Consider the following 16686-nt stretch of genomic DNA (forward strand, 5'->3'; position numbering starts at 1 on the left):
ACAATAGCTTATATGCTAATATCTGTCACACAGTTAGGGACCAACTGTGATACCTTGGCCGGGGGTCATGTAAATTACAGTCTTGGGGTCAATTCGAAGCCAATTTTTGTGTTAAGAAAATAAATGCCACAGTTAGGTTACGTCGATTAGAGAGAAATGAACATAGTATTTTTGATGAAAAACTATGTTCTCGGACTTGAAGGACATAATGCGTTAAACGATTTAAATGTACTAATGGCAGAACTCTACAAATTACACATATTACACAAATCTAACTAGAGTCAATCTTAAGAGCTTTTATAGTCAGACAAGAAAGGTCAAAAAAGCCCCGCCCGTTTGGAACTGGTCAATGCCTGTTACTTTGTGTTTGTTATTTTATCGACGTTAAAATGGCGAAGAAATGTGGCTTATTTTCTGTTTGGGGAACAATTTTAGTTTCTGTGTTCTTCTGCAGCGTGATGCGTACGATCCAAGCGCAGCCTAATCAAGAAGAGCATTGTGTTTCGAACAATTACTGTTTCCAACCAGACATTTGTGCGTACATATTCACCTTTCAGACGAGTGGAGACGGCCAATGTCCGGCAGTAGAGCAAGCGGTAAGCAAGGTAGACGACATAGAAGCCGATCTTGAATTGTTACATGAGAGGTATGTTGATATTGCGAGGGAATTCAGCGTGGTGAACAGTGAAAAAACTAACACCCAGCAATTGATACAACAACTCAATGACGTCATCAATGATTTAGAGGACCGCGTTGATGCTGTTGAGGACGATTCCGTTAGCAATTACATCAGTTCTGTCAATGACAAATTAAGGAAACTCCAACAAGAGGTAGAGGATAAAGACTCTCAAATAAGACAATTACAGAATGACGTCATCAATGCGTTAGAGAACCGAGTTGAAGCTCTTGAGGACGATACTGACCTCTGTAAACAAGGTTTAGAGGAAAAAGACTCTCAAATAAGACAATTACGGGAGGATCTAGCAAACCTTAACAAAAGTGAAGGTAAGTATCAAGAAATATCCACAGAAATAACACAACATGATGTCATTTCAGAAGTCAAATGTCGGCTATACTAAGAATAATAAGAACAATAATTAAAATATAGACAGACACGCAGTGTTGGAGGAAGGTCCAAGGTCAACTACTTTAATAAAGTTTTGACAGGCTATTAGCCAAAGTCCGCCAAAAAAACAACACAGTTGGTGGATTCAGCTAAATTTGTCAGAAAAATATTCGATAAATTTATAAATGAAAATTTTATACAGATTGAACAAAATCTGGCAATGCGCGACATTCGTAAGAAAGTAGAAGGGGAATTTGTCAACCATCTAGTTAACAATATCAGAGGAGATATTTTGATCGAAGATGATAGGATGACTCGAAATTTCAAATTGTCAACTTTCTTTGTTATTTGACCAATTATTACCGAAGTCAATCTACACCAGTTTACATACACATGGCAATTTTCACACTAGCTCCTCAGAAGTAAAAACTCTAGGAACGACCCGGTCGACGGACGACATTTAAGGCCGAATAAAAAAAATTTGTGTTGTTCCGATAACCCGACCAACACTATTTTTTACCTGCCGACCCTAAACGTTTTAGAGCTACGTAAACAATAAGTAAAAAATAAAGAAAAAAACCCGTAAAATTACGCGTTCGTTATTTGCCATTTTAATTTTTGCTTGAACGAGGATGTCTATTATGCTTTTTCCTTTTATATATATTATACATTTTTCTGGTAATGTTGTGGCCAGTGTTTGACCGCCCTGAACCCTTACAATGCATAAAAAATTATTTAAAAATAAAATACTTTGGAAAAAAAAATTCCTGCCGACCTACTTACCCTATTTTTGAAAACCATGTTATCGGAACAGCACAATTTATCTTTTTTGGGGGGCCTAACCTTTTCATACCTGACTTTCTTCTAGCTTACCAGAGCGACCCCTAGATATAGGGGTTTAAGCCTGAGAGGGTTTAATGAGAAACTTGTTTTACAGTTATTGATAGCAGGGCTAATACACACTGTTCGTTTTATATTAACTTTTAGATTGTGACATTGGCTGGCTGAAACATAAAGATGGCTGTTACTTTATTTCTTTGTCTCAAATGCACAGCTTTGACGAAGCGAGAAGTCAGTGCCATTCAGTGAATTCAGAATTGCTCATTATTAACGACGTCCAAGAGAACGACTTCATTAAAAGTAGGTTAACCAATTTAATATTTTGGAAAACATAATGACACAGAAAATGCTCAGATGAAAGATACATTAGAAGGGATAACAGCGGTGTATACGTCCCCAAATTATACACAAGGTAGTCTAGTTACCCCAACGTTTTAAATCAATATATAATACATCAAGCAACCTAATGCGTTCAAATACAAGTACACAGTTCTCCTTATAGGAAAATTACCCATGGTGCATTGCAACAAGCCATTTTGTCCTATGAGCAATGTTGTTTGCAAGAAAACAGGATAGTATTCAATGTCTTTTTTCGCTCATTTTTTGTTTTACACTAATCTGTCTTTAAAGGATATAAATATTAAAATAGCTTGATAAATACTTTGTGGTTCGATAGTCCTTAAATTGTCAGAAACGAATTTTATGCACTTTTATACAACTATCTTTTATAGTGCACTCCTTTTAAAACTTAAATACCATTATACAGCCCATATAAGAAAGAAACGGCAAAATTTACAACTTGCGGCGTTCATATGAAAGTAAGCACTCATCCTTATACATAAATTACTCATGTTGCATTGTAAGTAACCATTTTGTCGTATGGGCAAAATTTTGAAAGTTTGTTAACCCTTTGAGTGCTGTTATCTTTCCCACCAAAATTTAAGTGTTATATGTTAACAACGTTATGGATTTTCCTGTAATTTTTTGATAATTTTGGACCAAATGGACATAACATTTCAAAGGCTGCAATTTTTGACCAAAATTTTGAGAAAAATCTGAAAAAACTTGTCTAGATCTGAAAAAAGTTGCTGGCTATGTCATATTCTATAAAGGCAACAAAAGTTGACTTTGTCACTCAGAGAGTTAATTCACAAATGAAGGACAAACGAAGACGATTCATGCTCTTCACAGACTTCACTACATGTTTTGCATTACGTCAGATGTACACATGTGTACTTCTAACAGTCTCTCTTCATCACTGAAATGGTTATTCAGGCAATAAAGCACACCAAGCCACGGTGTACCACGACATTTTGACAAGTCCACTTCATTTATTCACTCGCTGTCGCTCGTGCATAAATGAAGTGAACTGGTCCAAATCGAGTGGTATACTGTAGCTGGGTGTGGTTTGTTGCTATTATATCGTAACAGTATATTGAAATTTTTAAAAACATCGAAAAAGGATTTTTGCTCAAGCCGAGAGCTCGCATGTGTGCCAGCCATGGTATGCCACGAATGTACCACGGTTCTTTTCACGTCTCGACCAATCAGATCGCTGTATTTGCACCATCAATATACTGGTATATAATTTTATGATAATGACGTAACACTAGATTGATCACCCTTAGTTATTTTAAAAGTAAACGTTTCATGCACAGTTTTATATTCAATGCATGTTACATTGGTATAAATAGACGAACATACGGAGAAGCTGTTAAACAGCCAAACAAAGTTCCCTTAGATGAGAAAAAAACTAAATTACGGAGGCCAAAGGTACTGGAATTTTGAGAAACAAGGCTTTAAATTGCCGTTACCGGATCAATATCAGCTTCAATTTCCCATCAATATAAACTGTCCTGCACCAAAACATACATACTGTGTTTTTTTTGAAATTACAAGGTAATTTTCATCAGTTGACTAGTTGGTAGTTACAGATGGAAGAAGATGTTGCGATGAGAAATGTTGGCCCTCAGTGCAAGAAGAAAAATGTAACTAACTGTCTTTCCTAAATCCATTTATCCACTTTTAACTCCATAGATATATTTGAACAACGGGGATTCTACTCGGTACATATAGGAATGAAGAATCAATTATCTAATATATTTTTTGCATTGCTATTTAGTGCAGAACTATCATGGCTCGATGGATCTACGGTACAGTATCATGTCACATCTATTTCTGCCGCTACGAGTGCGTCGTTCGTCATTTGGGTTTCTTATGCTTGGTTTCGTTGCATTTCAGTATTCATTGAACAGTGTTACATGCATGACTGAGTGATGTGACATTACTGAATGGTGTGACATTACCGAGTAAGGCAACATTACCGAGTGAGGTGACATTACTGAGTGATGTGACATTACTGAATGGTGTGACATTACCGAGTAAGGCGACATTACTGAGTGATGTGACATTATTGAATGATGTGACATTACCGAGTGAGGTGACATTACTGAGTGATGTGACATTACTGAATGGTGTGACATTACCGAGTGAGGTGATGTCACTGAGTGATGTGACATTACTGAATGGTGTGACATTACCGAGTGAGGTGACATTACTGAGTGATGTGACATTACTGAATAGTGTGACATTACCGAGTGAGGTGACATTACTGAGTGATGTGACATTACTGAATGGTGTGACATTACCGAGTGAGGCGACATTACTGAGTGAGGTGACATTACTGAGTGATGTGACAGTACTGAATGGTGTGACATTACCGAGTGAGGTGACGTCACTGAGTGATGTGACATTATTGAATGGTGTGACTTAACCGAGTGAGGTGACTTTACTGAGTGATGTGACATTACTGAATAGTGTGACATTACCGAGTGCGGTGACATTACTGAATGGTATGGCATTACCGAGTAAGGTGACATTACTGAGTATGTGACATTACTGAGCAATGTGGCATTACCGAGTGAGGTGATGCCACTAAGTACGTGACATGGCTGAGTGATGTGACATTACTGAATAGTGTGACATTACCGAGTGAGGTGACATTACTGAGTGATGTGACATTACTGAATGGTGTGACATTACCGAGTGAGGTGACGTCACTGAGTGATGTGACATTACCGAGTGGTGTGAGATTCTGAGTGAGGCGACATTACTGGGAGATGACACATTATTGAATTGTGTGACATGACCGAGTGAGGCGACATTACTAAGTGATGTGACATTATTGAATGGTGTGACTTAACCGAGTGAGGTGACTTTACTGAGTGATGTGACATTACTGAATAGTGTGACATTACCGAGTGCGGTGACATTACTGAATGGTGTGGCATTACCGAGTAAGGTGACATCACTGAGTATGTGACATTACTGAGCAATGTGGCATTACCGAGTTAGGTGATGTCACTAAGTACGTGACATGGCTGAGTGATGTGACATTACTGAATAGTGTGACTTAACCGAGTGAGGTGACTTTACTGAGTGATGTGACATTACTGAATAGTGTGACATTACCGAGTGAGGTGACATTACTGAGTGATGTGACATTACTGAATGGTGTGACATTACCGAGTGAGGCGACATTACCGAGTGAGGTGACATTACTGAGTGATGTGACATTACTGAATGGTGTGACATTACCGAGTGAGGTGACATTACTGAGTGATGTGACATTACTGAATGGTGTGACATTACCGAGTGAGGCGACATTACCGAGTGAGGTGACATTACTGAGTGATGTGACAGTACTGAATGGTGTGACATTACCGAGTGAGGTGACGTCACTGGGTGATGTGACATTACCGAGTGGTGTGACATTACCGAGTAAGGCGACATTACTGAGTGATGTGACATTACTGAGTGATGTGACATTACCGAGTGCGGTGACATTACTGAATGGTGTGGCATTACCGAGTAAGGTGACATTACTGAGTATGTGACATTACTGAGCAATGTGGCATTACCGAGTGAGGCGACATTACTAAGTATGTGACATGGCTGAGTGATGTGACATTACTGAGAACATGACATTGCTGAATGACGTGACTTTGTTGAGTGACGTGACATTACAAAGTGACATAACGCCCCCTGAAGAATTTGAACGGCATATGTCATCTAGTATATTTATATTTATATAGCAACGTGATAACAATGCGTTATATATTTAATTATATGGACAGGCCCAACTGACAGCGTAATAAACAAACAAGCGAGATCACACTCACTCTTTTGTAACCATTATAATACCACTACCTATGAATATCAAACGATATTGATGTCCGATAGAATAACAGACAACTATACTTATCTAGATAGTTTCGTGTCAAAGATAAACTCTGTAAACTCCACTCTACATTAACCCTATCAGAATAGATCTGTTGATAGATCTGTTTTTATATACAGGACATTATGTAATACTTTCTCTGTCTTCATCAAAGACTGGATTTAGGGAGTGTTCAGTTATTATGGCCGGGGGTGGGCCGGCAAATTCTTCCTGCACATCAGTCAAAATAAGTGAACCCCCTATCCATTGCACCAAAACTTTCATGACCCCCCTATTTTAAGATGACAAAAATTTCATGACCCCCTCCCCCCCCCCATTGCTTGAGTAAATCTTCACACACAAACCCCTCGGGGCCCAAAAAAAGATTCTCAGATTTTTTTTCAAATGACTCCCCCTAATAAACTCACAAGGTGTTAATGTTCAAATTTCCCCTTCTGACTTGCTATAATTGTGAAATCACCCCTCAAAGGGATTGGACAGAAATTACAGGTGGATCGCAATATTTTTGAGCAAGTATGTGTGTACAAAATGTTGATATTTGGATTAATTGATAATCAGCTGTTGATAATGTTGATTCACGATACATGGTAGTCTATGAGAAAACTATGAATATTTTTTTCCAATACAAAACAAGCTAATCTGTGTATTTAAAGACGTTTGATAATTCATCTTAAAGTACTTAGCTAGACAAGGATGGTTAAAATTTGATATGTGTGCAAGAAATTGGATTTTGGAATTTCACCGCAATGTTGATTCACTGTACATTGGCGTCTATGAGAAAACTATGAATAATATTTTTACAATGCTAAACTAACTTAATCTGTGCTTTTATAGGTGTTTGACAATTGATACAAATGTACTTGATTCAAATAGGGTATTTTGAAAGTTCAGATGTGGGCAACAATTATAATATTGGAATTTCACCTAAAAGTAAAATTTCACTTTTTACGGTACTAGTAGTCTACAGGTATTTTCCCTGACAAAAATTGCTATAACTCTAATATTTAAGTAATAGGAATTGTTCATTGCCCTCAGTGAGCTCGATTTACAATAAGACAAGCCTCAGAGCTGCCAAGGCAAGATTTTCACATGACAGATATATAATCAATTATACTTTTGTTCAGAGTTACAGTTAAATGACTTCAGAGAATGAAATCATGCAGCGAATCATTTTTATCTCTAGAATATTTCTGAACACTGAAACTGCTTTTTTGACGGGACGGATACTTAGAAAAATTAAGTTACCCCCCCCCCCCATCTGAGCTGTTTGAAAAATACATGACCCCCTCCCTTTGCAGTTTTCAAATTTAAGGTGACCCCCGCCTGAATTTTGCCGGCCTACCCCGGCTGTAATAACTGAACGCTCCCTTAATCCCATCAAAGTCGGGTGCAGAGGTGGCAGCGTTTCCATCTAAGCTCATTCTGCGTTCTTCTCGTTAGCTGATTTTCGCCTGACATCTGGCCAACTGCCGTAGAAGGTTGCACTTAAATCTCCCGCTTTGCAGGAGGAAATCAAGTTTTACTTTAATACACCGGCCCTGAGGAATCGCTTTGCAGGAGAAAAACCAGTTTTACTTTAATACACTGGCCCTGAGGAATTACAAAAAGGGGTATAGTTATTGTCTAGGCCTTATACTACTTGTTACTTTGCATTGATGTGCAGCAGACGCACTAAGACGGTGACTTGACCATAAGGAGTCACCAAGAACTCTGGCTCCTTGTTTGTTTGTTTATGCGAGTTTGTCTGTTTGCTATGCATGATTATTTCCATATACAATAAAGGACCGAGCCAATAAAGTGTCCACCAAGGCAGTATCCTGTAACGGCGTTCGCCAAGGCAGTATCACATCGGCTCAGTTCTTCAGTGTGTCTGTGCTGTGGACGATCTTAGAAGCCGTGTACGAAGCCTTAGGGACCGTTCAGTTTTTACGGCCGGGGGGGGGGGGGCAAAATCCAGGGGGGGGGTATCGTAATTTTGGAATACGCAAAGGGGAGGTCATCACTTTTTCACTGGTAGGAAAGGGGGGGGGTCACCACATTTCAAAAACATAATACCAACAATAAAGTTCACTTTATGCCATGGCCATGATCGACCCTCTTTACTACAATAAATATACATTATGTATTAACCATGACCCTCTTAACGGGCAGACGCCTTTGGCGGCCCACTCCAATTAGGTTTACTTCATGTAATGGCAATGATTGACCCTCTTTACCGGCGGGCCGCCTGTGGCGGCCCACTACAATAAATTGACTTCATGTAATACCCCACGGCAATCTTACCGTAAAATTCCCAATTGAAGCCGCCGCGGCTTGTATTAGAAACATTTTTGAGGGACCCCTGGGATCACGCACTGAATAATGGTAATGGCCGCGCGCCTTCAGCGGCCCTGTCCAGTAAAGTCTACTTTATGCAATAGCCATGATCGACCCTCTTTACCGGCGTGCCACCTTTGGTGGCCCACTAGAATAAAGTTGACTTTACGTAATGGCCCATGACCCTCTTAACCGGAGGGCTGCCTTTGGCGAACCACTCCAATAAGGTTTACTTTATACAATGTCCATGGACATGAGTTGTCTATGGAAATGAAGTTAAAAATTGCCTTACAGTCGTCCTAATTAACAGACGTTTCAATGGATGTGGCTGAGAAGTTTGTGCACTGGCATCTCTGCTACAAAGTGCGCCGTGTACCGGAGTTCAAATCCAAACCATGCGGGTAAATTTGACATATGGGTTTTGGTTATTTTTCAGGGGGGGGGGTCATCAAATTTTTTTGTCTGACAAAGGGGGGGGGGGGAGTCATCTTTTTTTTCACAAAAAATGCAGGGGGGGGGTCTATATTTTTTGAACACCGGCAACAAGATTTTGCCGGCCCCCAGGCCGTAAAAACTGACGCTCCCTTAACAAGAATTGCAATACAGGCTGGTTAATGTTATGACAATGTAGTGCTGAGTCAGTCTATTGCGGGGTTGAGCATCTTGATGTCAATTTGAGACACATTTAGTATTAAAAACGTTTGATCTTCATAAGGAGTTAGCTAGTATGTATTTCACACTAAGTAAATTTGACCTCACTGTTGATACATAGAATTTATCAGATGAGAGTGATTTCATGCATTAATCTTCTCTACTGTATTCTGTCTTGTTAAGATTTCCTACAGTGACTGGGACTCTGATAAACGCAACAAGTGGGATCCAAAATCGTGCGTTGGAATGAAGGCGGCAAGCTATGGGAAATGGTATTATCACCCATGTTCTGATAAATTAGGATTTATATGCGAAAAGCGTAAGGTTTATTTACCTGAAAATAATTTTCAATGAAAGTGACTTTGTCTTACCCCTTTTCACTGTCTTTCACACATGATACTTTATACTGATGGCTAATATGAACACCATTGGAACTAATTTGGGATAATTGGATGGTGAAGTAATGTCGTTTTAACCTGTAAATATAACCTCATCTGCTTTTCTTTTTATGTTACACACTTGTTTTTATGAGTAATTTGTAATATCGCAACATTCAGCTATAGGGCACCTAACACTTTTGAGAAATTTGCAAAATTTAAAGATTTGATTATCCCAAATTAGTTCCAATCGTGTTTATGAGACCTCGCAAGTATGTTTGTATCCCGAAAAATCGTTCAAACGTTTTGAATTTTTTTTTCGGAGAAATTTACATTTCGATGTGTATGCTAATTTCTAATTAAGAAGATAGAAAGTTCATCACTGGCTCCTGTAGTATGAGCTGGCGTGCATATCGGTCTCTGATTGGTCTAACTCTATAGGGAGTTCGTATGCGTTTGGACACTGGAGAGTTACAGCAGCACATCAAGCAATTTAACAGAGAAACTACAGTCAGTCGAAGGGATAACCATTTGGAAGAGATAAATTTGATGACATTCCCGACTCAATCGATCAACTGTAGCTAGAAAATGACAACCACAATGATTTGATGTTAATCTATTGCTGCGTATCAATCATGGTCTGAATGCCCTCTAGTAAGTATATTACTTTTCGACCAGAGACTTCGCGTCTTAGTGCTGACACATTGAAGCCGTAAAACAGAACAGGGACTGCCTTCATTTCGTACAACGGACTTTATGAGTTCAACGTAGCGCGTAATAATTTATGAAAAATGATCAATCTCATCTCAAAGTTTGGTGGAATTACTGCCAACCACACGCCTGTGTCCGAGTGTAGAACGTATCGGCTACCAGTTAATATGCAAAAGTGAGCACACAGTAATATCATAGACAGAGTGGCAACACTTGCATGCCTTTTGTTCCATGGTCGTCTCGGTAGACTATTGGCTTTTCATATTAAAATGAGCTTCAAAGGTGTTAAACTTTTTGGAGGCTCGGTTTGTGGTTGATAATTACACGAGATTATGCGAAAAAATACGACGAGATGGCATCGTACTACCAGTCGCGTAGCAACCATAGTTACTTTGTGAGCTCTCAGGCCAGAAACACTGCCTCACGCCAATCAAAACATAACACGCCAGCAGTTTCATAAACATGTCCTTCTTGGCGAACGTGTAAAAGACGGTGTGACTGACCGTAAACCATTGAGTAAAACCAGACAGTATCGATAAAAGACTTTCAAATTTGGTTCAAACACACTCATTATATATTCATAAAAATATGAGAGGAATTTTTTAAACGGTAAAATCCAGTTTCCTGAAGCTCAAAACACTCCCGTTTTTGCCAGCACATCCATTCCGATCAGCACCACACGACAACAACAACACAAACTTTGTCGAACATACTTTCGCTTAACAATTGGTGAAAATCCGAAAATTACCGAAGGGTGCATGGTCGGCACTCTTCGGAAAAGAGAGCCAAGAGCTTCGTGAGGCGAGGCAAACATGGATTGCTTACGTAACCGCTTCACGCCTTAAACAATAGCTGTTGCCACTCTGTGTATGATATTACTCTGTGGCAAAAGTGAGCACACAGAATTCACGTTCAAATTTAGACACATCACGTGATATGTTGCTACTTATATTAGCCTGTACGATAGTCGAGTGCCGTTCTATGTTCGTATGCCGATAAGAGTATACCGTCTTGTAAATTTTTGAAGAACAACTTGCAGGATGCGGGTACATCGGAGTCTCAGGGTTGCTGTCGGGATCACTTTTTTATTTCGTGCAATTTGCATGGCACTACCGGATCAACTATAGACAATTGGTATTGAAAGAACATGGTTCAAAATATTTTTACAAAAAAGTCAGTGATTTTATCAATCAAGTTCATCTAGCCATATCATGGTTATCTCAAGTTACACAGGCTACAGTAGGGAATACCTAGCATTAAATACTAGTATTGCCGTGCAATCTTCCCATTGTCTAATCCAGCCCTATATTCGAAACGCCTGACATCGCTTCTTGGTCTTCTGGCCAGAGGTCCATATATCTTTCTTCATAAATATGACTTTGTTTGTGTACTGGTTCTGTCTCAGGCCTCTCAGCTAGGCGACTGATGCGTTATGTTGTGGGTTCGAATCCGATTGAAACTATCCGTATTTACTATCTGTTCTGTGCTGTTTCGTGTCTATGTTTACAACTATTGTCTTACGAATTCTGACCTACTGTCATTGGATTATGGATTGGTATGATTGCGATTATTTTTCCAACTTGCACACTCCATTTATCAACCAAGAAACTTTTAACATCACCTATGATGGCCGTGCATTTTTATACGCTGCACCTAAACTATATACGGAACGCAAAACCATTCGACATCAGAGAATCCCCAAACTTGGAAGTTTCTAAGAGAAAACTGTAAACGCACTTGTTCTCTAGAGCACACCATGAAGCGTCACAGAGCAAAACACTTTTTTTTTTATTTTGGCGCTATCTATAAACTTTGCTGATTGATTGATTGATTGATTGATTGATTGATCGTCGATAACCATGGCTTGTTCTGACAGCGCTACGCACGTGCAAAGATATGTAGTTACCGTTGGTTCTCTCTTTCAGATAAACCGTTTAGCGTGTTTACTACAAAGAAATCACACAGTAACGCCATAGAAACGTGCAAAGGGCTTGGTATGATACTTGCTATGGACAACAATGACAGGAAACACCAGATTTTGAAGGACTTAATTGAAGAGAGTAACACAACCAACAACGAAGATTTTTGGGTCAATGGCAAATTTACAGATCAAGGGAATGTAGCAACATGTGACGGCGGAATACTTTACTACTCTAAATGGGCGCCAAACGAGCCAACTGTTATGATATCAATCTGACGTTGGATAAGGGCTGTGGGTATTTAAAAAATTCAAGCTAAATTCTAACTTCCACATACATAAGATTCCCCATGACGGTGATAAACTATGCTGACGCCACAGTTCGTGTCGGTCTATTCGGATGTCAGCACGATTCTGTAAAGGTACCTCCCAGCCCAGTCTTAGCCAAGCGAGTTAGCCCTACCAAGTGAGTGAAATTCCCCCATTATATTCCCCGCTCAAAACCTATCCCGCGTGACACAACCATGACACAAAATCATTGTGTGCAACTAAGGTAAGTAACTTCACTCTGAAATTTCACCGAGGTCATGAGGTCATAGAATCAGCTCATTCAAGGAACTATGAAAGGGAGAATAAATTATTAGGACAAACAGTGTATATGAATGTCTGTTTGATATGTTACCCGCCTGCTGCAATAATTTTGCCACAACGCTGACTCGTATATAATCGGTTAGGGGTTTACTTTTATAAACGGGGATATCACCGCTACCCCCTTGGAAGTCCTGGTACCCCCTTGAAAGTCCTGGTACCCCCTTGAAAGTCCTGGTACCCCCTTGAAAGTCCTGGTACCCCCTTGGAAGTCCTGGTACCCCCTTGGAAGTCCTGGTACCCCCTTGAAAGTCCTGGTACCCCCTTGAAAGTCCTGGTACCCCTTGAAAGTCCTGGTACCCCTTGAAAGTCCTGGTACCCCCTTGAAAGTCCTGGTACCCCTTGAAAGTCCTGGTACCCCCTTGAAAGTCCTGGTACCCCCTTGGAAGTCCTGGTACCCCCTTGGAAGTCCTGGTACCCCTTTGGAAGTCCTGGTAGCGCCGTAGGTACTTTTAAATTACTTGACAACATTAACTTACACCAGAACGGCGAGTATAAATATTCATTCTTGTGTCGATTGATGAGTAATGAAAAAATTGTATTTCATGGTTCGCTGTACCAAAAGTTTAGACTGTATAAACCCTCTCCTTAAGTAAAACCATTTTTCATAAGAAGGATTTCCCACAAAGATCGAAGAGTTGAAATCATAGTATTACACCGAAGCACAGTTCCTTCACTGTGACTGAAGTTGATTTCTTCTCGATAGGGCTAATGCTGGACATTATTGGGATGACGCACCATGTGATGTTCTGAAGATGTTCATTTGTCAACGGAAAGGTACATATATGTTCATATATGTTCATATAATCGGATGTGAACACAATAACACACAGGAACTCAGCGAGACGTACATGCATATAGAGAGACATAGACGTAGAAATAATATGCTGATATCTGTTTACATGGGTTGTGTTTATGTTTTCAAATTTCGTCAGTCTTGTAACCCTTTAAAATAAATCACGATGATTCTCCTGTAGATGATGATCCCACTGCTCACGAAAATGTCTACAATTCTCATAAATCAACAGACGACGAAATGCCATTGAAATTAGATTAAACTTTGCCATACATTTTGATGTCATTTTGTACATGTACACAGATCAAGAAAAAGACGGTTACTACATAAACTGATTTAGAATAAAGACAAACGTTATTTATCAGTGTCGATAACTTTTTTCTTTCATGTCTCTTTCCGATCACGTGCTCGTCAGATCTCGAAGATATTGTTATGTGAAGACGATAAAAATGTACCGTGGCCATGCCAACCATGCGATCGCTTGCTGGTGTTTAGATTAATTGTGTCAATATTTTACTTTTAGATAACGCATTTTGTATGTAATTTTTGTAATGTAACTTTTTTTCTCTGACTCAGTGAGTCTGCACATAATAATCTGGCAGTTTGATAATTTGTTAACCAGTATAATACCAAGGCAATATCGATGTTTTTGCCTTCAAAACTTTCTGTAGTAAATATATTGATTTTAAAATCATGAGACTTTTTTTTCTGTAGCCACAGACAATTGTATCTTGTTTCAGTATAGAGTATACAAAAGAATGAAAAGTTACTGTGACAGCAGCAATGCGATGCAAAAAAAATGTATCAGATCAAAGGCATAATCTTTGCAATTAATCTCATGATTAAAATTAATAAATTCTCTTGTTTATGTGTTCCAAACCATATTGTTTACAAGATTTAGAGTTTGCTTCCTCTAAGGCCATTTTCTTCTTCCAATCATTGATTTCCTTCCTGGCCACAAGATAAAAGAGAGATAAACCAAAACAACAATGTATCGTTGCATTCCAGGTTCACTACATGTCATTTTGCGAGTTTGTTTGGTGAAAATTCACAAGTTTAAATTTCTCAACAAATTGATGAATTTCAGGAGTGTTCGCTGACTCAAGGTTATCCAAATATCCTCAGAAAAATATGTATTCGATTATCTTTGACTCAACAACTGTAGAAATGTCTGACTATTGTACAGTACAGTTGATCTTATATTATGCACATTACTCTGATTGTATTCTGATGTTTATGCTAATTGAATAAATTCAATATACTCATCAACTGAGTGCCTCTAAATAACACTAAATACATGTTTAGTCTTAGGTCTACACAATTTATATCAGGTTGAAGTCATATATATGTATCAGGTTGAAGTCATATATATCTATCAGGTTGAAGTCATATATATCTATCAGGTTGAAGTCATATATATCTATCAGGTTGAAGTCATATATATCTATCGGGTTGAAGTCATATATATCTATCAGGTTGAAGTTATACATATCTATCAGGTTGAAGTCATATAGATATCTATCAGGTTGAAGTCATATATATCTATCAGATTGAAGTCATATATATCTCTATCAGGTTGAAGTTTACATATCTATCAGGTTGAAGTCATATATATCTATCAGGTTGAAGTCATATATATCTATCAGGTTGAAGTTATACATATCTATCAGGTTGAAGTCATATATATCTATCAGGTTGAAGTTATACATATCTATCAGGTTGAAGTCATATATATCTATCAGGTTGAAGTCATATATATCTATCAGGTTAAAGTCATATACATCTATCAGGTTGAAGTTATATATATCTATCAGGTTGAAGTCATATAGATATCTATCAGGTTGAAGTCATATATATCTATCAGGTTGAAGTCATATATATCTATCAGGTTAAAGTCATATACATCTATCAGGTTGAAGTTATATATATCTATCAGGTTGAAGTCATATAGATATCTATCAGGTTGAAGTCATATATATCTATCAGGTTGAAGTCATATATATCTCTATCAGGTTGAAGTTATACATATCTATCAGGTTGAAGTCATATATATCTATCAGGTTGAAGTTATACATATCTATCAGGTTGAAGTCATATATATCTATCAGGTTGAAGTCATATATATCTATCAGGTTAAAGTCTATATACATCTATCAGGTTGAAGTTATATATATCTATCATGTTGAAGTCATATAGATATCTATCAGGTTGAAGTCATATATATCTATCGGGTTGAAGTCATATATATCTATCAGGTTGAAGTTATACATATCTATCAGGTTGAAGTCATATATATCTATCAGGTTGAAGTTATACATATCTATCAGGTTGAAGTCATATATATCTATCAGGTTGAAGTCATATATATCTATCAGGTTGAAGTCATATATATCTATCAGGTTGAAGTCATATATATCTATCAGGTTGAAGTTATACATATCTATCAGGTTGAAGTCATATATATCTATCAGGTTGAAGTCATATGTATCTATCAGGTTGAAGTTATATATATCTATCAGGTTGAAGTTATACATATCTATCAGGTTGAAGTCATATGTATCTATCAGGTTGAAGTTATATATATATATATCTATCAGGTTGAAGTCATATATATCTATCAGGTTGAAGTTATACATATCTATCAGGTTGAAGTCATATATATCTATCAGGTTGAAGTCATATATATCTATCAGGTTGAAGTTATACATATCTATCAGGTTGAAGTCATACATATCGAGCCATTAAGGATACTCGTAGTGGGTGACATCGTTTGAACGCAAGAAACGTCGGTCAAGGACAATGCGAAGCGTAAGATTTACGAGCAATTCTTGGTATATTGTCCATAACGCTATTATGCAGTTTTTTATCGAATTTTATTTGAAAATATTGTTTTCAGAACGTGCATTGCATGCTTACTGGAACGTGATAAGTTCTGAAGCTAGGCGTACAAAACCAAAGCTCAACTCGCGTAATGAATAAGCAACGGATCACAACATAACAGACAGGACCTGAGAAAATCAGGATTTCAAACAAATGCACAGGACTAGTTTTCCTTCACCATGAGATACATTTCAAAGAAATACTTCGATCATGTCAGGTTTTCTCAGTGTTCATAAAGAAGTC

General features: G+C 38.2%; 1 protein-coding gene across 1 annotated transcript; it reads left to right on the forward strand.

Annotated features, from left to right (window-relative positions):
* Positions 1–426: 426 nt before the first annotated feature.
* LOC139126424 (C-type lectin domain family 10 member A-like) lies at positions 427–14832 on the forward strand. Its single transcript, XM_070692485.1, has 7 exons — positions 427–1005; positions 2054–2206; positions 3944–4059; positions 9297–9432; positions 12127–12672; positions 13474–13544; positions 13979–14832. The coding sequence occupies exons 1-5, from the start codon at positions 459–461 to the stop codon at positions 12396–12398; spliced, it is 1224 nt and encodes a 407-aa protein (XP_070548586.1). The 5' UTR covers positions 427–458; the 3' UTR covers positions 12399–12672; positions 13474–13544; positions 13979–14832.
* Positions 14833–16686: the final 1854 nt, after the last annotated feature.

This window comes from Ptychodera flava (genome assembly GCF_041260155.1).
Source record: "Ptychodera flava strain L36383 chromosome 3 unlocalized genomic scaffold, AS_Pfla_20210202 Scaffold_27__1_contigs__length_13241970_pilon, whole genome shotgun sequence".
Classification (NCBI taxonomy): Eukaryota; Metazoa; Hemichordata; class Enteropneusta; family Ptychoderidae; genus Ptychodera; species Ptychodera flava.

What these genes read in the sequence shown, in the direction of transcription:
- LOC139126424 (XM_070692485.1), top strand. Translation starts at nt 459, where the DNA reads ATGCGTACGATCCAAGCGCAGCCTAATCAAGAAGAGCATTGTGTTTCG. An exon ending in AAACCTTAACAAAAGTGAAG is followed by an intron (nt 1,006 to 2,053) that starts GTAAGTATCAAG and finishes ATTAACTTTTAG; the next exon opens with ATTGTGACATTGGCTGGCTG. An exon ending in AGAGAACGACTTCATTAAAA is followed by an intron (nt 2,207 to 3,943) that starts GTAGGTTAACCA and finishes TTAACTCCATAG; the next exon opens with ATATATTTGAACAACGGGGA.